The 26,057-nt window shown below is 44.9% G+C and overlaps 1 protein-coding gene across 1 annotated transcript in view; it reads right to left on the bottom strand.

Moving 5' to 3' along the window:
* DYNC2H1 (dynein cytoplasmic 2 heavy chain 1) overlaps positions 1-26,057 on the bottom strand; it is a 1,078,189-nt gene that overhangs the window by 715,859 nt on the left and 336,273 nt on the right. The window contains 1 exon segment of the mRNA XM_030202388.1: positions 11,909-12,091. Within this exon segment, the coding sequence (XP_030058248.1) occupies positions 11,909-12,091 (183 nt within the window).

Genomic DNA, 26,057 nt, shown 5'->3' with positions numbered 1-26,057 from the left:
TTACATTTGAGTAATTTTATAAAAGGCATTATCCCCCTCATTCTATAACTTGGTACCTAATGTTAAGTGCCAAGTGTGCGCATATAATACAAACTAATAGCACTTATGCGCATCAGAGTCAATAATTGGCAGTTAAGCACAAAAGTGCTAGGCGCTATTCTATAATATATGGTCCGATAGGGTAGATTGATCCGAGTGTGGCTCAAGGATGTCCAGGGATGTCTAGGGGTACTCTCTTACCTATCCCCATCCCCAGGCCTAATAGTCCTCCCTGATATGCTGGCAAGAGACCAACACCCAGTATCTGGAAAAATATGGTAGTTTATTTACCTTGGTTAGTAAACACTAATACGATGTAGGTTCCTAACAATAGTTTGGTTATAATGCCTATTACTAATGTCCACGATCTAGATAAACACTAAGCAAAAAAAAAAACTGAATTACGATCATCCAACAAGATTAGACATGATACTAATTGGCTCAGCTGACACTTAAGAAGAAAAATATATTACTTCTTACCTACCCCATGTAGAAGAATTATAAATGCCTTACAATCTTGTGCAGCCATGGCTTTTGCCAGAAGAAACCTTGTTCCAGGCGTAGCTGCAATCCCTTATAAGGCAATATTATATATTCTTTCTGCTCCAGCCAACCAGAGGTGGCGAGCTGAAAGAGTCCAGAGAATGAGAAACACGCATGAAAAGAAGAGATTGAGTTTTTCAGAAAGTTTCTCTGATGAGAGAGAGGGAGCATCTTCCATCTCCAATCAGCCATTATTAAGTTTCAGTCCCATAGCTGTTTACATGGCCTTGATAAACAATGTCTGCAACTGGTGTCATGTGCTTCCATTACACCAATACAGCCAACCTGAATAAGCCCATCTCACGGGAGAGACCAAGGGACAATGTTTCTGACATCCTCAGGACAAACCTCATCCAAGAATGTCATGTTTTGGCTTGGTTGGTAGTTCTACTCAGATAATGGCTGTCTGAAGGTAACAGTACTGATGGAGCCAGTCAAAAGCTCGTCTCCTGCTTGAGTCATAGGGGCCTTAGTTGCACGCTGTTGAAGGAACAAGAGTGCTGGGGCTAAGCCTGAGCAGGCTGGTGAGGGAAGGCAGCGTACTTATGCTTCAGAGTGGTAGGCACTCCTTCTCAACTTGACAAAACATCTCCTAGAAGAGGAAGCATATGCAGAAGGCGTCCGACAGAAAAGAGAAGAGACGGTGTCAGTATGCTTCTTGATTCGTTCAGCGACCTCCTCAACCTTCTCTCCAAAAAGGTTAGCCCCCATAATGGGGCATTCACCACCAAGCTCTGCTGAACTGCCAGTTCCAAGTCAGAAATATGCAGACATAGCTACACTCTGGGCAGAGATCCTGGATGCCAAATCAAAAGTGTTGTATGTGCCCTTGGTCAAGAACTTACAACACACTTCTGCAGATTGGCCAAGAGGCACACTGACTTGGCCTGCTCCAGTGAAAGAGAGTCTGCCAAGTCTAGCATCTTGTGCACAGAGTCTCACAAATAGACGGTCATGAAGAGTTGGTATGACTGAATGCATGACACGAGCACCGAAGCCTGGAGCATCTTCCTCCCAAGAGTCCAAAGCATAGTCTCTAGAACTTCTAGCTCTTCTCAGGACAGATTCCACCATCATGGAATGATGAGGAAACGAGGGGTTATCAAATCCATGTGTGCTGTGGATCCGGTACATAGTGTTGATCTTCTTGGGCAGTACTGGGAGAAGGGACTCCCAATTCCGAACAAAAACTTCCTAGAGTACCTTATGGAGAGGGACAGTCACAGCCTCCCTAGGAGACTCATAATCCAGGACCTTGAGCATCCTGGTCCTAGGCTCGTCCTCCACCTTTCCAAGAAATGGAATGGCCTCAGCCATTTCCTTCACAAAAGAGGGAAAAGAAATGCTCTCAGGAGGGGATTTATTTTCAAGTGGATGGGAGTGTTCAGAGGAGATGCCTTTGGACTCATCCTCCAAAAAGTACCATGGATCTTCCTCAGACTCCCATGAGCATTCCTCATCAGTGTCAGTCAAAACCTCCTCATGGGAGGGCCGAGACCGAGACTGCCTTGACCAAGAGGAATCATGTTCTCGAGAAGGGTGTCAAGGAGTCGGCTCCCACCTCAACTCTAGAGAAGCTTCCTCCACCAACAAGGGAGTATCGGCCTGGGTGGCAGCTGACATCGAGGCCGCACGTGACATCAGGAGGCAACACCACAGGCTGAGGGCCAAGCGGGACCGCAATGGGAGGCAGGGTAGGCACATACACCCCAAATGCCACTACACACCTCTGCAAGAGGCCATCCACCAGTTTGGGGAGCAAGGCAGTGATGCACTCATCGAGGGCTGACATCGGAAAAAGCTGGGGTGCCGGTCAGAGACAGGCTGCAGAACTATTGGGATCGAGATGGGAGCTTGGTTCTGGCTGCTGGGATACCGACGCATCAGCACCTTCTAAATGGAAGGGGGGCAAGTCTTCCCGGCACCAATGCTTCTTGGATGCCGAATTCCTCGACGTCCTGGAGCTCCCAGCACTGTGCGAAAAGGACGACCAATGGGCGATGCTTCATGGCCTTCGCCTGAAGCTCAACATCGAAGCTCCTCAGTGCCGAGGATGACGTTGAATCCTCACATTGCATTGGGGTTGGGTCTGACGCCGGATGGACCCGGGGGCCCTGCATGGCAGTCTGCATCGAAACAGGTGGAGACCTACTCAACTGCTCCCAGTGTGTACAGGTCTAGTAGAAGCCATACATACCGATGAGCCCAATGTCGGTGCAGTACTCAACCTCAATGCCAATGCATCGGGCCGAGCTCCAAAAGTCCTCTTGTGATGAGCCTCCCTGACACGTCTTCATCCAAAGACAAAGAGCACAGTTAGCAGGGCTATGGTCGGGCCCTAAACACTGGAGAAACCAAGAATGGGTGTGTTTGTCAGAGATGGTCCGACTGTACCAGATACACTGCTTGAAGCCACTGGGAACTTGAGCGGTCATGGCTGGAAAAACCTCCGCAGCCAAATCAAATGAAGCGAAGGTGCCAGAAAAAGAAGCAAGGCAACAGAGAAAAAATAAAGGGAAAAACCCAGTTGAAGTCAAGGTCTAAATGTGGCCTAATGATGCAGAAAACAAAGAAAACACATGTGGGAAAAAAAGAAACTAAAACAGTAAGGAAAGAAGGAAAAAGGTGCATGGGCACAGCAAAATCACAATGAAAAACATGCCAAAAGGCACAAAAAAAGCTCTTTCCAAACCATGCTGTTTAGAGCAGCCACTCCCCACTATGTTAAAAGAAGAACCGTGGTAATAGAGCTCTCATGACAGGAGGGAAGGCACTTGTGCATGTGCGGTGGAGCGTGCCTCGCAGTCCACAAAAGCTTTGTTTGCTAGAAGCTCTGGATCAGGCAACATAGGATTGCATTACCCAACTGTGAGAATTATGGCCTGCTTGTCCTCAGAGAAAACAAACAACTAGAAGCTGTACAGAGATGGGCTTACCTTCTACATGGTGATGATAAATGCTAATTGCACCAAGGTGAACCCTTACACAGTTGGTTTTTAACCCAGACGCAGAAAGGTATTGAATGTATTCAAGAAATTTTTGTGTAGGGCAGGAAAAGAAATCTATAAGGCCTTGCCCTCAAACCAGAGAGCAAACCTCTTCCACTTAAAAGTATAGGACCTCTTAGTGGAATCTTTCCTGGAAGCAAGCAGGACCCAGGAAACACCCTCAGTGCAGATGAAAATATGTAAGTTCTAAGCTCTCAACATTCAAGCCATGAGGCTAGGGATTGGAGGTTGGAGTATAGAAGAGACTTCTTGTTCTGAGTGATGAAGATCAGAAGTAGGACGCAATAAGGATCATGGTTCCCCAGTCCTGCCTGAGTTTCTGCAAAGCCTTCCCCATGAGAGTTATGGGAGGATAAACATACAGAAGACCCTTTCCCCAACTGAGGAGAAAGGCATCCTGATGCTAGTCTGTCATGTGATCCCAGCCTGGAACAGAATTGAGGGACTTTGTTGTTGAGATGAGTGGCAAAGGGATCCACTCTCCAAATACTTGGGGAGGGGGAGGTGGCGGGGGGATGCGGTTGTAAAGACCATTTGGCTCATTCTCTGTAAAAAATTATTATTCTGCAATGAAATTTTATAAGCCTATCAAGTGAGCAGCTGTTTATATATGATTGACCTTTTCTTCTCTCTCTCTCTCTCTCTTTTTTTTCACTACTACACATTTGTACATAGGGAAATTTCCCAGTTGGTAATTTGTAAGGTGTGTTGTTAAGCTTGTACTGGAGAGACAAGAGAAACCTAATTCCCAGAGAAAAGGATTCAGTATTTAAATCTCTTTATAGCTCAATTCCTTTACAGTTGCATAGAGACAGGGTAATAATTCAGAAAACCTCCAATGAGGAATTATCTCACTGACTCTGAGAATTTAAATCAATGGAATGACTGTACCTACATACATAGCCAATGCTAAACTGAACAGAGAAAGCTGAATCATTGTCACACACTCAAAATGCCTGCTTGGTTGCTGATCTATGTTATTTCCTCAACGGCCGCTTAAGCGCCGAAGGAAAAAGTGGTGCAATTCACCATAAAGGGTCCGTATTTCCAGAAAAACTATAGTTAAATAAACTTCATCTATGTAAGGAAGAACTAAGGTCTAAATGATTTTTAAAGATACATACATTTATAAGTGAAGAAAACAGAGAAATGCTGGTTCATTATATACTGGCAGATATCAGTTGATAATTTTTGTTGGGAGGTCCCAGCTGGGACTGAACTAGAGCATAGAAAAGAATTCCCTTGTGAATGAAATCAAATCAATTCTTGTATACCACTATTAACTACTACTACTACTTAACATTTCTAAAGCACTACCAGGGTTACGCAGCGCTGTACAATTTAGCACAGAGGACAGTCCCTGCTCAAAGGAGCTTACAATATTAACCCCTTTCCAAGGTTCAGTGCGGTTTACAGTCTAGGTGAGACAAAAGCTGATAATATTAGTACAAGGTATGAGAACAATTAGATACCATTGGTGTAATGCATGAGACCAAAAACATTATAGGAAAGGATAATGGATGGTACTACCAGGTAGAAGTCAATGGATTGTTATGAAGCAGTCTTTGGGAAGAGAAAGTTTTTTAGACTCTTCCTGAAGCTAAGGTGGCTGTTTTTTTTTGTTCTGATGGCAAAAGGTAGAGTTCCATATTTTAACTCCAAGTACAGGGAATAGAGAGTTGAAAATCTTATGATTTCTAATTGTCTTTTGAAACGGTGATGCTAGCATCAACTGCTCTTTCAGTCTGTTAGACTGGACAAAACATACCAAAGCGTTTTAAGTCAGTAGTTCAGAGGTGAACCCCTGAAGATTTGAAAAAACTAAATAAGCAGCTTTGAACCCGAGTCTTTCTGCTATGGGAAGCCAGTGCAGTTTCTTTAGATGAGCTGAAACACTAGTATATCTATTCAATCTGTATATTAGTCTAGCAGCTGTATTCTGTATGATTTGCAATTTTTTCTGATATTGACACTTAATATCAAGAAATAGAACATTACAGTAATCCAAGTGAGGTAGGACTAACATTTGGACTAGTACTGCAAAGGCATTTTGGTTGAAGAATGATCTAACTAGACATAGCTGTATCATTTTGAATAGTGTTTTCTTCCATACCTGGTTAATATGGAAGAGAAAGTGAGTGAAGAATCTAGCAAGACCCCTAATGCTCTGGTTTCAGACTTGACTGTAAAGCTTTGACTACTGAACAGTCATGACTGTGGTCGTGACTCCACTTTCAGTCTCACCTTGTCTTCCGGTGGACAGCTTCAGAGGTGGCTCCAGTCTGTTCTTTTCCTTTGCATTGTTGTCCCTGCTGCCACTTCCTATGTGTTCCAAACCTCATTCTGGTGTTCAGTGTGTTTCAAGTCTCTTTCCTGTAGTGCTTCCACTTCCTGTATGTTCCAAGCCTCACTATGGTGTTCAGTGTGTTTCCTGCTTCTGTGCTGCAGTTGTGACATCATCAGTGAGGGCCTTTATAAAGAAGTTGAAGACATTCATTCAGAGCCTTTGCAAAGCCAAAGGTCTCCAGGTTTGTCGGTGTGCTTGTTAGCACTTCTGCCCTGTTTCCCAGTTGGTGTGCTGATATAGCACTTCTGTCCTGTTCCCTACTTAGTGTGCCTGTGTAGGACTTAAGCTTTAGTTTCTCTGCTTGTCTCTCTGCTAGGGTTAGCCCTTTCTGCTTAGTTCTTCTGTCTGTCTGTGTGCTAGGGTTAGAACTTCTGCTTAGTTCTTCTGCCTGTGTGCTAGAGTTAGAACTTCTGCTTAGTTCTGTCTGTGTGATAGAGTTAGCACTTCTGCTTTAGTTCTTCTGTTGTGTGCTAGGCTTAGCACTTCAGCCTTCTTCTTCTGCTTGTGTGTTGGTGTTAGCACTTCTGTCTTGGTTTGCCTATTTGTTCTGCTTTAGTTCTTCTGTTGTGTGCTAGGCTTAGCACTTCAGCCTTCTTCTTCTGCTTGTGTGTTGGTGTTAGCACTTCTGTCTTGGTTTGCCTATTTGTTCTGCTTTAGTTCTTCTGTTGTGTGCTAGGCTTAGCACTTCAGCCTTCTTCTTCTGCTTGTGTGTTGGTGTTAGCACTTCTGTCTTGGTTTGCCTATTTGTTCTCTTGTGTGTTTGTGTGGCCCAGCCTTGAACTCTACCTAGTCTGTCCAGCCTTGAGCTTTGTCTAGTCTGCCTTGCCTAGAGCTTCTTCCAGTCCTGCCTGCCTACAGCTTCAGCTCCAGTCCCGGTGTTCCAGTCCTGCCAGCCAACAGCTTCAGCTCCAGTCCTGTTGTTCCAGGACTGCTTGTTCCAGTCCTGCCTGCCTTCAGTTTCAGTTCCAGTCCTGCTGCTCCAGTCTTGCTTGTTTAGTCCAGACCTGGTTGGAGGGTTTTGCCTGCTGCTGCCGCTCATCGACAGCAGCCCAAGGGCTCACGTTGGTCCTGAGTCCATGACAGTTTGACTTAGAGCCTGGGCCCATGACATGGACAAAGATATTGATGATGGGATCTCAACTCCCTGATTTCAGAACCACAAGACCTTGGTTTCTTGTGCATTCGATTTCAGTTTATTGGTCAGAGCCCAGGTGCTACCAGCAATCATGCCATTTGCTACAGACTGAGTTGTATCTTTGTTTGATGCTGTCACTGGTAAAAGAAGCAGGATGTCATTTGCGTAGGATAGCAGTAGTTCATTAAGACCCAGGTGTATTGAGTAAAGGGATGACAAAGAGATTGAACAGGATAGGTGAGAAGGGAGATCCCTGTGGGACCCAGCAGTTAGGAAACCAGTAGTTGGAAAGTTGGATGTTCTGCTTAACAGATTAGCTTTGATTTGAAAGGAATTCACTGAACCACTTGATCACAGTCCCTATTATTCCTATCTGATCCAGGCATTCAAGTAGCAATGTGTGGTCAACCACATCGAACGCCGCTGATATATCGAATTGGAGAAGAATTACTTGGTCGCCTTTGCATAGGTGTTTGACATATGTAGTTAGAACTAGCAGCAATGATTCCGTACTATGTGAAGATCTGAAGCCAAATTGTGACCAGTGTAATATAGAAAATTTTTCCAGATATAAAGAGAGTTGTTTACTGATGTATGTTTCTAATACTTCAGTAAAAACGGGTATGCTTACCACTGGACGGTAGTTTGCAGGAAATGTTACAGTACATCTACACCAGATCCCTTCAACAGTGGAGAACAATTTTGCCCATATCAGAGGAAGAGAACCAGTTTTTAACAGCTCATTGAGATCATCAAGTAACCAGTTTACTGCTTCCATAAGGATGGTTTTGAATAGGTATTTTGGGCATTCATCAATGGAGCAGTTGGCTCAGGAGCATTTCAATAGCAGTGATCTTACATCCTCAACTGTTAGTGGTTGAAAAGATTCCCAATTTTGGTCCATTTTGAGTCCTTGGATTGTAGGATCTCCAGCAATTGAGGCTGAACTATGGTTTGGACCATTTTCCTCTGTTGGAGTAACTTTAGATAGTTCAGACATAATTTGGAGGATCTTATTGGCAAAATTATCAGATAGGTCTTGGGCAGTGGGACATGTTTTCTGTGAATGTTCATCATCTTTAGCGGAAAATAGTTTAACCACGGAGAGTTTTGTTGTCAAGATCATCTTGACCTATTAGGCTAATATAGTACTAACATTTTGAATCAGCTACCTTCTTTTTGTAGTGTCAGAAGGTTGACTTCCATTTGGATTTATCAGTAGTATCTTTGTTCTTTCTCCATTGCTTTTCAAGGTGTCAACATTCCCTTTTTAGGATGGATAATTCCACTATAAACCATGGTGAATTTCTAGACATCTTGACCTTTTTAATGGTAAATGGAGCAATTTTGTCAGATATGGTTTTTCACCGTGATATCGCAGTGGGATTTGATCGAACCATGTGTAGTAGTTGAGGTAGTGAGGGAAACTTAGCTCAGACCAGAAAGTGACCTCGTTGATTTTACCTCTGGTGGAGATGAGTTTGGAGGACTTCCAATTGGATTTCAATGGTGAAATCCAATTGGAAGTGGTCAGATCCTGGTACTAGCTTCCATTTGAATGAACTGATCAAGTTACTAGGATAGGAGGTCATGAAGTCTAGTTGCACCCTTGGAGAATGTTATTATAAAATTATTATAGGAGAATCAGCTTTGCGGAGGACTGCACAGTCATAGATGTGGCTGTTACTCTCCTCCTGGACACAGAGGTTGCCCTTATAATCTCATTAAAGGAAAACAAGAGAAACCAGTGAACTGTGTAATAGCGAGCTCTTCAGCAAGGCACCATTTTAGGATAACAACGTTGAGAGCAGCCAACAAAAAATTTCTGAAGTCAGAAATTGGCAGCTGCCAACTTCAATATATGTCCCTAGTTAATTTAAGGAGCATATTTACCAGGGCCACTGCCAGTGTTATTTAGGGAGCATACTTATCTGCCCCTTGTCAGCACTGTTACTAGTTTCAGTAGACTGCTTCCTGGGGCTTTTGTATGGAGCCCTTAAGACCTACTGAGGAAGAGTGCAGCTGTTGGTCATAACTCAGGGTGCCCTAGAAAACAGCACTGCAATGCAGGGAAGCACCTTTGCTGCAAGACGTAACAGCCTGAAGGCATCCCCGCAAGAACTGCAGACAGTGTTTAAGGCTACATTGGAAATACCATTTAAGAGGTAATTTTTGCAGCGAGATTGCTCCATGGTACAAAGCCACATGAAACAGCGTTGCATGTAGCTAGCAAGCACTTACTTAATGTTCACAAGCGTGTCAATCTATGGTGACTGAAGCTGAACCCCCAGGGTTGCACACATCTTTATGTGTAGGGAAACTGCTCCAAAAAACCTCTGAAAAACAAGACTGATGCTGGCAAGCTCTTAAGTTTCAGAGCAGACAACCTATGATGACTAACAGAGACCCAGGATGTCAATTCTTCAGCACTTCTCATGTTTTAATTTAGGAAGTTTTGATAAGACAAAAGAATGAAGGAGAGAAAGAGAAATTCATTACTGCCTTGCTAGACGCATGAAATAAGACTGAAAAGATAGAGTACTGGTTGCTGGGAAGGGAGTATACACACATGAATCAACTAAAGCAACAACAGCGTGGGTGTGGAGTTAGAACTTCAAAAGAATAAACCAACATAAGCTAATCCACAGTATGAAAACAATGACTGTATCAAAAATGTTTATGATAGGAAGGAAAAGCCTCAAAGAGCTCAAAATCTTGCAGAATTAAACAGCTAAATTGATAACGATCGGCCTTCATTGGCAAAAACCTTCCCCGCAATAACATTTATCCCTTTTATGAAAAATTCTTGTTATGGAAAATATTCACACAAAACTGTGAACTGGTTTGTCGGATATTCCGCCTAATTACTGGTAGGACAAAAGTAACGACACTTATCTCAGTAGAGCATAGGTAGGATATAGAGTGAGCATCAGACATGGAGTACTGTCAATGTCTTTTCTTTTTACCTAGAAATGCCCCATCTAGGACTCTGAAGCAGCTATGCGAAACGCTGGCCATCACTGGCCCAGGGGCACGGAGAGTTTAGAGAAACAGCTCTAATGTTCACTCTATACCCCTACCTGTATTCTACTGAGATAATTGCTGTTATTTTTGCACTACCAGTAATTAGTTGGACTATGAACATTATAAAGACAGCATAGATTGTACTATGAGAAATTTTCCAACAAACCATTTCACAATTTTTATGAATATTTTCCATAACAAGAATTTTTCGAAAAAGGGATAAATGTTATTGCAGGGAAGGTTTTTGCCAATGATGAAGTGCCGATCATTATGATCAACTCAGTTCTTTAAATGTGCAAGATTTTGAGTTCTTTGAGGCTTTTCCTTCCCTATCATAAACATTTTTGATACAGTTGTCCTTTTATACTGTGGATTATCTTATGTTGGTTTAGCATACACACATGCCCAGAGAGTCTTCTCATCTCTTCTAGGCTCTGGGAGAGATGGGCTGGTCAGCAGCCATCAGAATTATGTAGACTCATATGTGTGGCTGATTTTTCCTGTTTGTCCATTGAGAAATAAAGATTAAACAGCACTAGAGACAATGGGGATCTCTGCGATACCCCATATAACAACTGCATCTCACAAGATGGGGCCATTAACACCAAGAACCTGAAATTATTGATCCTGTAAAAATGACTTGAACCACATCAATGACACCCCCCACCCTAATATAACAAAGCCTTTCCAAGAGATGAACATGATCTAAAGTATCAACTGCTGAAGAACTATCCAACAAGATTAACAACCCTGAATTTTCTGTGTCCTAACATCTACATATCTCATCCGAAAAAGCAACCAAAATGATCTCTGTGCTTAAACCGATCCAAAATCCAGACTGCACAACATCAAAAGTGTGCAACTCCTCCAAAAAATATTGTAGGTTATCAACCAACTTGCCCAACAATGAGAGGTTAGAGATCAGTCTATAATTGCTAGCCTCCTCAATGACAAAGCTCTTGCTTTCAACAGGTGTACCAGAGCCTTTTTAAGGGCCTGTGGAAAAAAACTCTCCTATAGACAATGACATAGTAACAATAGATTTCACAACCAAAAAAACAGTCAAGTGGGAGGTGTTGAAACAACTGCGCTTGGCAAGGATCCACTGGGCTACCTCCTTTTAGCCAACTTTCATAATAACCTCTGCAAACTCTCCTCTGGGGGAGTAAAAATTCCATCAATATATTCCCCTTGACAACACTGCCACGCTCCCCCTCCAAAACTCCCTTTCACTTCCTACCCTGCTATCATTATCCAAGCTCTCCTTCGACAACTGAATCTTAATCACAAAGAAATAAGCCAAAACCTGACTCGGGGGAACATCTACTCTTTCAGTACACAAACCACTTAAAACAGTTCACCCACAGCATTAGAGGTCTTTCATATATGATCAGCACGTTGTTTGAGATTTAATAGTGAAAGGCAGAACTGAATAGAAGTCGTTATGCAGAGAAGTCAGCATGCGCTTTTTCTGTTGCAGGACAAATAAACTTGTGACTTGTGGGAGGAGAGGGTCTGGGCAAGGCCTGGCCAGAGGGAGGGGGGCACAGCACCACAAGGTTAATTTGTGACTGGGGGAGAGGGGGAAGGGGAGAGGGGAAAGGGGAATCACTGAACTATTAAGGCATTTTTAAGGTGGGTAGGGGGCAGGGGAGGGAGGCTGATGCTGAGAAAACAAGAACACACTCAGCCCCATTAATGATTGCATTAACAGAACTAATGCTGGCCCCAGGCAGCCAGTTAAAACTACTTTGGACGACAGAGAGAGAGAGAGAGAGAGAGAGAGAGAGAGAGAGAGAGAGATTACTTTACCTCATCGCAATTAAAAACTAAAACTTGTCTTCCAAGAAGCCCACCCAGAGCTTTCACAGATTCAGTTTTTCCTGTTCCAGCAGGGCCATAAGGATTTCCACCAAGCCCCATCTTCATAGCTTGAGTTAAAGTAAGATAGCATTTATCAGTCAATGGTGTATAAACTAGCTTAGGCGCATTTCCCTGCAAAAAAGAAAAGCCCAGCATAGTTAGTGAAAGAAAAGCATTTTATTTCATTTATTACATCAACAAGGTGAAATTAGGACTTACCTGAAATTTTCTTTCCTCTAGACCCACCAGACCGGTCAAGACGCTTGAGTTATGCACGCCTATCAGCAGAGGGAGACTGAGAACCTAAACTTTGTACACTGTATATATAACAAGTGCCTTACCATATCCATCCAGTATACCGCTAGCCAAGCAGAAAAACCAAAACATAGAAACTAGAAACTGAAAACCAACACTAGGAAAAGAAACCCCTGTACCCGAAAACCCCATTGCAACCAGAAATGTACTTAAGCAGACCGAACGCCAACAGTGCCCCAGACTGCACAAGTCTAGCGTCAGGGAAGTCACCTAACATCGTCCTGACCAGAATTGCATAGAAATATACTAATTGACAGCCCCAACAGAACACAGACTCAAAGAAGCCATCTGACACAAGATGGGAGGGCCCTTGACCAGTCTGGAGGGTCTAGAGGAAATAAAATTAGCAGGTAAGGCCTAATTTCACCTTCCATAGCAACCCTTCAGATCAGTCAAGACGCTTGGGAAGTACCAAAGCAGTAGAAGACCAAGCTGCTGCCTTGCAAATATCCTGCAGAGGAATAAAACTAGTCTCCGCCCAAGAAGAAGCTACCCCTCCAGGTAGAATGCGCCTTAAGCACTGATGGCACCATACGGCCCTTCAGCAAATAGGCCAAACCAATAGCTTCCTTTAACCAACAAGCTAATGTCGCCTTAGAGGCTGCCACTCCTTTCTTATGTCCTCCAATCACATGACCACCGGAGAGAATCGGGGATGACCTCCCATTACTCCCCCAGTGGTCACTAACCCCCTCCCACCCTCAAAACACATCTTTCAAAATATGTCGTGCCAGCTTCTATGCCAGCTTCAGATGTCATACTCAGGTCCATGATAGCGCATGAAGGTCCCAGAAGCAGTTTTAGTGGGTACTGCAGTGCACTTCAGACAGGCGGACCCAGGCCCATACTCCCCTACCTGTTACATTTGTGGAGAAAACAGTGAGCTCTCCAAAACCCAAAACAAACCCACTGTACCCACGTCTAGGTGCCCCCCTTCACCCGTAAGGGCTATGATAGTAGTGTACAGTTGTGGGTAGTGGGTTGGGGGGGGGGAGGGTTGGGAGCTCCGCACACAAGGTTCCTGGGAGCATTTTATGAAGTCCACTGCAGTGCCCCCTAGGGTGTCCGGTTGGTGTCCTGGCATGTCAGGGGGACCAGTGCACTACAAATGCTGGCTCCTCCCAAGCCCAAACGGCTTGAATTAGGACATTTTTGACATGAACGTCTTTGGTTTCGAAAATCGCCAAAAGTCAGAAACGTCCAAGTCTAGGGACGTCCAAATCTAGGAACGTCCAAATTTAAGGATTTGGATGTCCCTGATGGCATTTTTTGAATGAAAGATGGACACGCATCCTGTTTCGAAAATACGGGTTTTCCCGCCCCTGGATTTTGCCATTTTGCAAAGACGTCCAAATCGCAACTTGGATGTCCCTTTCAAAAATGCCCCTCCACATGTCCTAACATTTTCAACATCTGACTTGCTGACGCCTGCTGAGCTTCTGATATTGATATGAGAGTCAAAATCCACTGTTGTAGAAGAAATTCAGATGCCAGTCATGTCCAGCAGGGCTCCTATGAATTCCAATTTTTGTGACAGGCCCAACTGTGATTTGGGATAGCTTACGGCCAACTCTAGTAGCACCAGCACCTGAATGGTCATGTGCATTGATTCTTTTGCACCTTCCTCTTGTGTGTTCTTGACAAGTCAATACAGGTAGGGAAACACTTGCACCCCCAGTTTGCATAGAGACACTGTAACCACGGTTAGGCACTTTATTACTTTGTTAATACCATAGGTGTTGACAGAAGGCCAATCAGCTGTATATGATTTTGGAAGTGGTGTTTCATCTCACATACTTCCTGTGACTTGGATGTATCTATATGTGGATATAAGCATCCTTTAAGCCTAGAGAGCATAGGTAATCCCCATGTATCACGGGTGCGAGGGTACCCAAAGAAACCATCCGGAACTTTTGTTTGGCCAGATATTTGTTCAGGGCCCCTTAGGTCTAGGATAATATGAAATCCCCTATTTTCTTTGTGATCAGAAAGTACTTGGAATAAAATCTTTTCCCTCTTTCCCCTAGTGAAACAGGTTTAACTGCATTGGCCTGTAAGAGAGCTTAATTTTGATGCTCTCGATGAGCAATTTAGAGGTATACATTCTAATTGCATACAAACTACCTGGACAACTTTTAGAAAACACTAGTCTCAGGCTATAAGGGGTGACCTTGCTTGGAAAATTCAACCTCCCTTCCACGAGATCATCCAAAATAGTCGCTGAGATTGAGGTTATGCTCTGCTAGAGCCAGTCAAAATCACATCCCTGGTTTTGATTCAGGAGCTGGTTGGAATTTTGGGTCCTCTACTGTCTTAGATGAGAGCAAGGTCCCTGAGCTGCTAGAAGTAGAAAGAGGAGGAAGGATACCTACAACTCTGAGAGTAGTATGAACTCCATTGCCCTCTGCTCAAATACCTCCTGGAAGAGGAGATCAAGCCAGGAGTGGGCCTGGAGAGGGTCTTAGGTGTATCTGAGTGCCACCTGATGAAAGTAGCAAGCTGTTTTCTTTCAAGAGAATCTCATCATGGCATGGAATATCTGCCAGCATCTCCTGCACTTCTGGCTTCAGGTCTGAAGCCCACAATCATGTGAGAGTCTGTGGACACCAAACTCCATTGCAGAGGCTCTGGACACTGTATCAAAAATATAAGTTGATCAGACCATGTATTTTCACACATGCCCTCTCTTTGGCTACTAGCTGACAGAATTCATTGACCTGCCAGGTATTTGTGACCTGGATTGGCCACTGTTGGAAACAGAATGCTGGGCTTGATGGACCTTTGGTCTTTCCCAGTATGGCAATATACTTATGTACCTTCACCTGGGGGAGAATGTCAGCTCTACCACAAGTGCATGCCTATGAAGAGCTGTTAAGAAACTATGCAAAAAAAAACCCATAGCATTCTGGTGAAACTTTTTCCCATAAGATTACAAGGTCCTCGCCTCTCTCTCCAGGGACACCATGGAGTGAGTCTTCATACTCTTGGTTCTTGAGAGCCTAAAGTACTTATGGTAGGGGGGATGGGTCTACCTTGCTGTACTTTCAGGGGTGAGGATTTTTTTCAGGGGGGGAGTGTGGTACGGGACATTAAGATGGGGTGCAACCACAGCCACCACTCGGAAGGTAGCCGGGCACCAGCCGATATTCCAATTAGTACCTTCACCACAAACTTAGAGCAGCCTTTTTTCTGTCCTAATGTTATGTAGGTTCCTAGCCAGTTTGAGGGCTGAATATCATTGCTAACCAGTGGATCTACATAGAAGAGTGACAGCAGTGAAAGAAACAAGTAGAGCGACAGTGATGACAGAAGTGGGAAAAATGGAGCAAAAAGCATAAATTCCAGTTGCAGAAAATGAAGATGGAGATGGAAATAGCTCGTATCCAAGGCTCCAGCCCATCCTCTGCGCCAAAGCCAGAGGCAGGATCCACAACATGGATCGGGCCCAACTTGTTTGTGCAGTTTGATGATACCTGAGGCAACACTGATGGATATCTAACTGCCTTTGAGAAAATCTGCCACCTCAATGAGATTCACTGGTAGAGCACTGAAAGCATTCCAAGGATTGTCCATGGAGACATGCTCCCAGTTTGAGGAGGTGCGCAAAGCTCTGCTGAACTATTATGCCATTAATCTCGAGACCTACAGACTAAAGTTTCAGAGTTTGCAAAAGAGGGTGGATGACACACAAAGCGTTTGTAATCCAGCTAAAATACCAGCACCATCGGTGGCTCAATGGGTCCAAGGTTAAAATCCTGGAGGCCTGCCAAAACCAAATGGTCCTGGAGCAGTTTCTACACTGCTATTGTCCAGAGGTGAGGGAGAATGTTCAAGATCACCAGCCTCATACTCTGGAGAAGGTGGCCAAGTTGGCTGACACCTTTGTGCCTAACCGGCCCTGGTTGGCAAAGAGAAGCTGTGCGTATCCACAAAGCCGGGATCTATGGGCAGTCAGTGCCCTGTTGAATATTCCTGCAACCTCAGACAGTCGGCAAACCTTCTAGTTGTCCCCAAAAACCTGAGGACTTTAGGCATAAACGCCTGTGTTACCAGTACGGGCGTACAAGACATTTCAAAGCGGATTCCCCAATGACCCCAAGCCTGCACTGAAGAGCACTCCAGTTCCTGCACTGAAGCTGGCAGCTTTGTGGGCAGTTGCAGCCCCATGAAGAGGCCTACGCAGAGGCCGCAGCACAAAAGGTTACTGGTCATTCATCAAGCAAGGAAGCAGACGGGTTTCTACAACACTATCACAACATAGTAACTATGAATCAGAAACAGGTAACTGGGTTCATGGACAATGGCTCTGGCATGACCTTATTACGACCAGAACTGGTGCCGGAGGATGTTATTCTTCCAGGGTGCACTGCAGATGTAGTGTTAGCCAATGGATCCAGAGAGACTAGAGTATACCTGGACTGGGGTACCAAGCCTGGATACAGAGAAGTAGGAATAATGAAGAACATGCCGGTACCAATGCAGTATGGAACCGACATGGGTCCAATGAACATTAACCTTGACAGCGGAGTCAGTGTTTCCATTATGGTGAACCAGAGTCAGATATGGGTGACCCAACAAATGAAACCAGCAGAGACCACCTCTCCAGTTCCAGAATCTGAGCCCATCCAAGAGGAACCAGCTGACCAAGCGACAAGAGGAAGTGCTCTAGTGCTTCCAGCAGAATCAGTTCCTGAGGTGACCGGAGCTGTGAGTATGGGACATCCTGATTTATCTGATAAACCTATTGATCAGATCACTGACCCTGATTTGACAGACTCGCCCGCACAGTTCCTTCCAGCTATGGATACTGATATAAGACAGAGACATGCTTTCCAGGAAGCACAACATTTTGACCCTAACCTGGAAGCCCTGCAGTAGAGGACTAGTCAGCCAACTGATGAGACCCGTAAAGATTGCATCCTATGGAAAGGAGCTTGCTGTACAGATAGACTGATCCCGTTGATTCAACAGGCCCTGAACAGCAAGTAGATGGCTTATAGCACCCAAAGCACTGAGAGAATAACTCCTGCACACTGCACATGACATTCCACCAGCAAGCCATCAGGGAATGAAATGCACATGCACCAGACTGACACAGAACTTCTACTGCAGACTGTATATGACATTCCACTAGCAGGCCATCATGGAGTGATATGCACATGCACCAGACTGACACAGAACTTCTACTGTCCAGGAGTTATCTCAAACCGTAGCCAACTGTTGTCGAACCTATGACATGTGCCAGAAAGTATGTAAGCCCCAAGATCACCCCCGTGCGCCCCTGAAACCCTTATTTATTATCATCGAGCCATTTGATAGGATATAGTGGGGCCACAAGATGTCCCTAGCCAGACTGGGAAAAGATATATACTCCAAACTATAAGCACAATTGAAGGTGGTCTCCTCATATTAAACAAAATATCTAAAAAAGACAGGAGATCCTATATATAAATGATAGGCGTATCAGACTTAATCATTTGTGATGAACCACTCTCTCATGGTTTGAGGAAAAGGCCTCAAGAAGTCCCCAGCTTTTAAATTTTGGATTTTAGCTTCGGGGGCTGGACTGCTTCATCATAGGCCAAAAACCTCACGAAATTTAAACTTTATATGTAGCTCATTTGTAGTAACACCGTTTAGAATATACGGGTTTTAAAAAATGTTTGGACAAATTCTTGGAGGAAAAAATCCATAGTCTGCTATTAAAACAGACATAGGGAAGCAACTGCTTGTCCCAGGATTGTTAGAATGGAATTTTGCTGTTTTCCGAACAGTAGACTAGCCAGGTGGCTTGGCCACTGTTTGGAAAACAGGATACTGGGTAAATGGACCATTGGTCTGACCCAGTATGGCTACTCTTATGTTAAGTTCACTTGGAGTAAAATCTGCCCGTACCACCTCATATCACCCTAAAACTAATGGGTTGGTGGAGAGATTTAATGGGACATTAAAGCATATGTTAAAGACGTTTGTGGAGTCGGGAGATTGGGACTGGGAAAGGTATTTATTTATTTATTTGTTGCATTTGTATCCCACATTTTCCCACCTATTTGCAGGCTCAATGTGGCTTACAATGCATCATTATTGGTAGATATCAGATTGGAAGATAACAAATGGTGTTACATAGAGATCATGAATGACATAATAGAATTACACAGGCAGATATAAGAAAAAACAGTTCTGATTATAGGTAAGAAGGAGATGTGTTACATTTACAATTTTGATCTTTGTGGTATGCTTTGTTGAAGAGGTGGGTCTTCAGAGATTTACAAAAGTTGGTTAGTTCATAAATAGTTTTTAAGTTGAGCAGCAATGCGTTCCATAACTGCGTGCTCAGGTAAGAAAAGCTTGAGGCATGCGTTAGTTTGTATTTTAGACCTTTACAGCTGGGGAAGTGAAGATTAAGTACATAAGTAATACCACACTGGGAAAAGACCAAAGGTCCATCAAGCCCAGCATCCTGTCCACGACAGCGGCCAATCCAGGCCAAGGACACCTGGCAAGCTTCCCAAACATACAAACATTTTATACATGCTATTCCTGGAATTGTGGATTTTTCCCAAGTCAATTTAGTAGTGGTTTATGGACTTGTCCTTTAGGAAACAGTCTAACCCTTTTTAAAACTCTGCTAAGCTAACCGCCTTGACCACATTCTCCGGCAACGAATTCCAGAGTTTAATTATGCGTTGGGTGACGAAAAAGTTTCTCCGATTTGTTTTAAATTTACTACACTGTAGTTTCATCGCATGCCCCCTAGTCCTAGTATTTTTTAGAAAGCGTGAACAGACGCTTCACATCCACCTGTTCCACTCCACTCAATATTTTATATACCTCTATCATGTCTCCCCTCAGCCGTCTCTTCTCCAAGCTGAAAAGCCCTAGCCTCCTTAGTCTTTCTTCATAGGGAAGTCGTCCCATCCCCGCTATCATTTTAGTCGCCCTTCGCTGCACCTTTTCCAATTCTACTATATCTTTCTTGAGATGCAGCGACCAGAATTGAACACAGTACTCAAGGTGCGGTTGCACCATGGAGCGATACAACGGCATTATAACATCCTCACACCTGTTTTCCATACCTTTCCTAATAATACCCAACATTCTATTCGCTTTCCTAGCCGCCGCAGCAGCAGCACACTGAGCCGAAGGTTTCAGTGTATTATCGACGACGACGCCTAGATCCCTTTCTTGGTCCGTAACTCTTAACGTGGAACCTTGCATGACGGGATGATCTTTTAGCGTTCCTGGGTGGCAAGTCTACAAGGTCTGACATGTAGCCTGGGGGCATCTCCGTGAATGATTTTATGTACTAGAGAGCATACCCTACCTATTGTTTGCATATAAAGAAGTACCCCAGGAGTCTACTGGGTTCTCTCCATTTGAGTTACTCTATGGCTGGATGGTGAGAGGGCCCCTTGATCTAATAAGAGAACATTGGGAAAGGAAAGGTTGACACCTCTTACACCCCTGTAATTGAATATGTGGTCAATACGTGGCAGAGATTAAAGACCTCATGGGCTTTGTCAAAGCCAATAAGTTGCAAGATCCGAGACAACATGGTTTCACCAAAGGGAAATCGTGCCAAACGAATCTCATTGAATTCTTTGACTGGGTGACAGGAGAATTAAATCAAGGACGTGCTATGGACGTAATCTACTTAGATTTCAGCTAGGCTTTTGACACGGTTCCCCACAGGAGGCTCTTAAATAAACTAGACGGGCTGAAGATAGGACCCGAAGTGGTAAACTGGATTAGGAACTGGTTGACGGGCAGACGCCAGAGGGTGGTGGTGAATGGAGTTCGCTCGGAGGAGGGAAAGGTGAGTAGTGGAGTGCGCCTCAGGGATCGGTGCTGGGGCCGATTCTGTTCAATATATTTGTGAGTGACATTGCCGAAGGGTTACAAAGTAAAGTTTGCCTTTTTGCGGATGACACCAAGATTTGCAACAGAGTGGACACCCCGGAGGGAGTGGAAAACATGAAAAAAGATCTGAAGAAGCTAGAAGAATGATCTAACGTTTGGCAATTAAAATTCAATGCGAAGAAATGCAAAGTGATGCACTTAGGGAGTAGAAATCCAAGGGAGACGTATGTGTTAGGTGGGGAGGGTCTGATAGGCACGGACGGGGAGACGGATCTTGGGGTGATAGTATCTGAGGACCTGAAGGCGACGAAACAGTGTGACAAGGCGGTGGCCCTAGCTAGATTGCTAGGCTGTATAGAGAGAGGAGTGACCAGCAGAAGAAAGGAGGTTTTAATGCCCCTGTATAAGACGTTGGTGAGGCCCCACCTGGAGTATTGTGTTCAGTTTTGGAGGCCGTATCTTGCAAAGGATGTTAAAAAAATGGAAGCGGTGCAAAGAAAAGCTGCGAGGATGGTATGGGATTTGCGTTACAAGACGTATGAAGAGAGACTTGCTGACCTGGAGGAAAGGAGGAACAGGGGTGATATGATACAGACGTTCAAATATTTGAAAGGTATTAATCCGCAAACGAATCTTTTCCGGAGATGGGAAGGCAGTAGAACGAGAGGACATGAAATGAGATTGAAGGGGGGCAGACTCAGGAAAGATGTCAGGAAGTATTTTTTCACGGAGAGTATCTTGGGTAACATGATAATGGCTACATTGTGAATAGCCAAATGAGTAATTCCTAGTTTCAGTAGAAAACACATTGGCATATAAGTACATAAGTACATAAGTACATAAGTAGTGCCATACTGGGAAAGACCAAAGGTCCATCTAGCCCAGCATCCTGTCACCGACAGTGGCCAATCCAGGTCAAGGGCACCTGGCACGCTCCCCAAACGTAAAAACATTCCAGACAAGTTATACCTAAAAATGAGGAATTTTTCCAGTCCATTTAATAGCGGTCTATGGACTTGTCCTTTAGGAATCTATCTAACCCCTTTTTAAACTCCGTCAAGCTAACCGCCCGTACCACGTTCTCCGGCAATGAATTCCAGAGTCTAATTACACGTTGGGTGAAGAAAAATTTTCTCCGATTCGTTTTAAATTTACCACACTGTAGCTTCAACTCATGCCCTCTAGTCCTAATATTTTTGGATAGCGTGAACAGTCGCTTCACATCCACCCGATCCATTCCACTCATTATTTTATACACTTCTATCATATCTCCCCTCAGCCGTCTCTTCTCCAAGCTGAAAAGCCCTAGCCTTCTCAGCCTCTCTTCATAGGAAAGTCGTCCCATCCCCACTATCATTTTCGTCGCCCTTCGCTGTACCTTTTCCAATTCTACTATATCTTTTTTGAGATACGGAGACCAGTACTGAACACAATACTCCAGGTGCGGTCGCACCATGGAGCGATACAACGGCATTATAACATCCGCACACCTGGACTCCATACCCTTCTTAATAACACCCAACATTCTATTCGCTTTCCTAGCCGCAGCAGCACACTGAGCAGAAGGTTTCAGCGTATCATCGACGACGACACCCAGATCCCTTTCTTGATCCGTAACTCCTAACGCGGAACCTTGCAAGACGTAGCTATAATTCGGGTTCCTCTTACCCACATGCATCACTTTGCACTTGTCAACATTGAACTTCATCTGCCACTTGCACGCCCATTCTCCCAGTCTCGCAAGGTCCTCCTGTAATCGTTCACATTCCTCCTGCGACTTGACGACCCTGAATAATTTTGTGTCATCGGCGAATTTAATTACCTCACTAGTTATTCCCATCTCTAGGTCATTTATAAATACATTAAAAAGCAACGGACCCAGCACAGACCCCTGCGGGACCCCACTAACTACCCTCCTCCACTGAGAATACTGGCCACGCAATCCTACTCTCTGCTTCCTATCTTTCAACCAGTTCTTAATCCATAATAATACCCTACCTCCGATTCCATGACTCTGCAATTTCTTCAGGAGTCTTTCGTGCGGCACTTTGTCAAACGCCTTCTGAAAATCCAGATATACAATATCAACCGGCTCCCCATTGTCCACATGTTTGCTTACCCCCTCAAAAAAATGCATTAGATTGGTGAGGCAAGACTTCCCTTCACTAAATCCGTGCTGACTTTGTCTCATCAGTCCATGTTTTTCTATATGCTCTGCAATTTTATTCTTAATAATAGCCTCCACCATCTTGCCCGGCACCGACGTCAGACTCACCGGTCTATAATTTCCCGGATCTCCTCTGGAACCTTTCTTAAAAATCGGAGTAACATTGGCTACCCTCCAGTCTTCCGGTATTACACTCGATTTTAGGGACAGATTGCATATTTCTAACAGTAGCTCCGCAAGTTCATTTTTTAGTTCTATTAATACTCTGGGATGAATACCATCAGGTCCCGGTGATTTACTACTCTTCAGCTTGCTGAACTGACCCATTACATCCTCCAAGGTTACAGAGAATTTGTTTAGTTTCTCCGACTCCCCCGCTTCAAATATTCTTTCCGGCACCGGTGTCCCCCCCAAATCCTCCTCGGTGAAGACCGAAGCAAAGAATTCATTTAATTTCTCCGCTACGGCTTTGTCCTCCTTGATCGCCCCTTTAACACCATTTTCGTCCAGCGGCCCAACCGACTCTTTGGCCGGTTTCCTGCTTTTAATGTATCTAAAAAAGTTTTTACTATGTATTTTTGCTTCCAACGCTAATTTCTTCTCAAAGTCCTTTTTTGCCCTCCTTATCTCCGCTTTGCATTTGGCTTGGCATTCCTTATGATCTATCCTGTTACTTTCAGTTGGTTCTCTTCTCCACTTTCTGAAGGATTGTTTTTTGGCTCTAATGATTTCCTTTATCTTACTGTTTAGCCACGCCGGCTGACGTTTAGTCTTTTTTCCCTTTTTTCTAATACGTGGAATATATTTGTCCTGAACCTCCAGGATGGTGTTTTTAAACAGCATCCACGCCTGATGCAAGTTTTTTACTCTGCGAGCTGCTCCTTTCAGTCTTTTTTTCACCATTTTTCTCATTTTGTCGTAATCACCTTTTCTATAGTTAAACGCTAGCGTACTTGATTTCCTAGTTTCACTTCCTTCAATGCCAATATCAAAACCGATCATATTATGATCACTGTTATCAAGCGGCCCTCGTATCGTTACCCCCTGCACTAGATCATGAGCACCACTAAGGACTAAGTCTAGTATTTTTCCTTCTCTTGTCGGCTCCTGAACTAGCTGTTCCATGAAGCTGTCCTTGATTTCATCAAGAAATCTTATGTCCCTTGCGTGTACAGATGTTACATTACCCCAGTCTATATGCGGGTAATTGAAATCCCCCATTATTATTGTGTTGCCCAGTTTGTTCGCGTCCCTGATTTCCTTTAACATTTCCGCATCCGTCTGTTCGTCCTGGCCAGGCGGACGGTAGTACACTCCTATCACTATCCTTTTCCCCTTTGCACATGGAATTTCAATCCACAGTGATTCCAAGGAGTGTTTTGCTTCCTGCAGAATTTTCAATCTATTTGATTCAAGGCTCTCGTTAATATACAATGCTACCCCTCCACCAATCCGATTCACCCTATCACTACGATATAATTTGTACCCCGGTATGACAGTGTCCCACTGGTTATCCTCCTTCCACCAGGTCTCAGAGATGCCTATTATATCTAATTTTTTTTTTTGCAGTACTGTTTTCATCTGCTGTTTCTGGGAGGGGGTTAATTGCTCTCCCACTACAACTTGTTGTATAGATCCCTCTGATAATCCGCTAGGAGATTAAGTATGGGTTTATTATACTGACACTCTGGTGGGCTACGTATAACTAGCACCATGGCTGTGTGATCTCCATAGGCCTTGAACATATTTACATGAAAGGTACACTGCTTTCTCTTTTGAGAGTCCATATTATAACATAGTTTGTGTCATTTAGGTGCCATACGACCTTATAAAGTCCTGCCCAGTTAGCCTGAGTTTTATTCTGATGTACTGGGACTAAAACAAGTACCTGCTGGCCCTCATAAAACTCAATTTCGGACTTTATGATCATACCAGGTCTTTTGCTTAGTCTGGGCGGCCTGCATGTTACATACATAGTAACATAGTAGATGACGGCAGAAAAAGACCTGCATGGTCCATACAGTCTGCCCAAGACAAACTCATATGTGTATACCTTACTTTGAATTTGTACCTGTCCTTTTCAGGGCACAGACCGTACAAGTCTGCCCAGCAGTATTTCCCGCCTCCCAACCACCAGTCCCGCCTCCCATCACCGGCTCTGGTACAGACCGTATAAGTCTGCCCTCCCCTATCCTCGCCTCCCAACCACCACCCCCTCTTCCCCCCACCTGCTCCGCCACCCAATTTCAGCTAAGCTTCTGAGGATCCATTCCTTCTGCACAGGATTCCTTTATGCATATCCACGCATGTTTGAACTCAGTTACCGTTTTCATCTCCACCACCTCCCGCGGGAGGGCATTCCAAGCGTCCACCACCGCGGGGCTCTGGAACTCGACGACAGTGGGTGCATGGAACTCGGAGGGCACGGGACAAGAGGAGGGGAGGGGGTCCTGGAACGAGAGAGGAGGGGAAAGGGGGTCCTGGAACGCAGAGGGGGAGGAGTCCTGAGATGAGAGAGGGGGGGTCCAGAGACGAGAGGGAGGGGTCGTGGGTCGAGAGAGGAGGGGGAAGAGGGTCCTGGGACGAGAGGGGGGAAGGGACGGAGGGGCGGGGCCTGGAAGGGGGGCCTGTAACTGGAATGGGAGGTGGGGTCCTGGAACTCGAAGGGGAGGGGGGTCCTGGAACTCAAAGGGGAGGGGAGTCCTGCAACTGTAAGGGGAGGGGGGCCAGGAATGCGGAGGACTGGGATGGAGGGAGGTGGGGGCCATGGAACTCCAAGGGGAAGGGGGCTCGAACTCGGAGGACAGAGAGGGACGGACGGGGGTGTGGAACTCCAAACACAGGGGTGCAGGAAACTCCCGGGGGGGTGGGAGCCCTTGCTAGCGCCCGTTTCATTTCACACAGAAACGGGCCTCTTTTACTAGTAAGTAATAAAAAGCGTTCAGCTAAATTAAACACCAAATCCTTGTTATTTTACCTGTTCCTGTTTATACTTTTACCGCTCACTGTTGTACTTTTTTTGATAATAAACCTATTAGTTTGTTAGCTCCATTGTCCTGGACCGACTAAGAATTCTGGCAGTTTGTGTTCTCGGTCTGTGGGTGTTTTCTAGGAATTGTGGGACCCCTAGGATTATTTATTTATTTTATAGCATTTATACCCCACTCTTTCCCCGCTCGATAGCAGGTCCAGTGCGGCTTACAAAGTATGGTACAAAGTATCACAGAGATAACACAAAGTATGGTACAAAGTTTCACAGAGTTAACACGGTTATATAGAGTAAGACGATAGTAAGAGATTTGGGGAAAGGATTGGAGTGTGGGTAGTATTAGTGCCCCTAGAAACCACCGGGGAAATAACTTGCGGGTGGGATAACTTGTCCAGAGGCAAGTGGGACCTAGCAGGCAGGGCCGGTCTTAGGCAGAGGCGACCGAGGCGGCCACATAGGGCCTCGCCTCTCCGACCACGCTCGCCTGCCCTCCACCCATGTCCCGTGACGTGAGTCTCCTCGTTCCCCTGCTGCTCCCCCTCCCTCCAGCCACCTGAGACCCCTCCCATCTGAGCCCCCCCTCCCCGACCCGCCAAACGACCCGCTTCTGCCGCCCGCACCTCACCTGACCCGACCCAGCATTTTAAAAAAACCTACAAGCAGCGGTGCCGGTGCCTCGCGTCTGAGAGAAGAAAACTCGCTTCGTCGTTGGACGGCCTTCCCTCAAGTTCTGCCCTTGCGGGTTACATCAGAGGGCGGGACTTGAG

This window comes from Microcaecilia unicolor, chromosome 4, assembly GCF_901765095.1.
Source record: "Microcaecilia unicolor chromosome 4, aMicUni1.1, whole genome shotgun sequence".
Classification (NCBI taxonomy): Eukaryota; Metazoa; Chordata; class Amphibia; order Gymnophiona; family Siphonopidae; genus Microcaecilia; species Microcaecilia unicolor.
The sequence above is the reverse complement of the archived record's forward strand: the minus strand, read 5'-3'. Positions and strand labels throughout refer to the sequence as shown.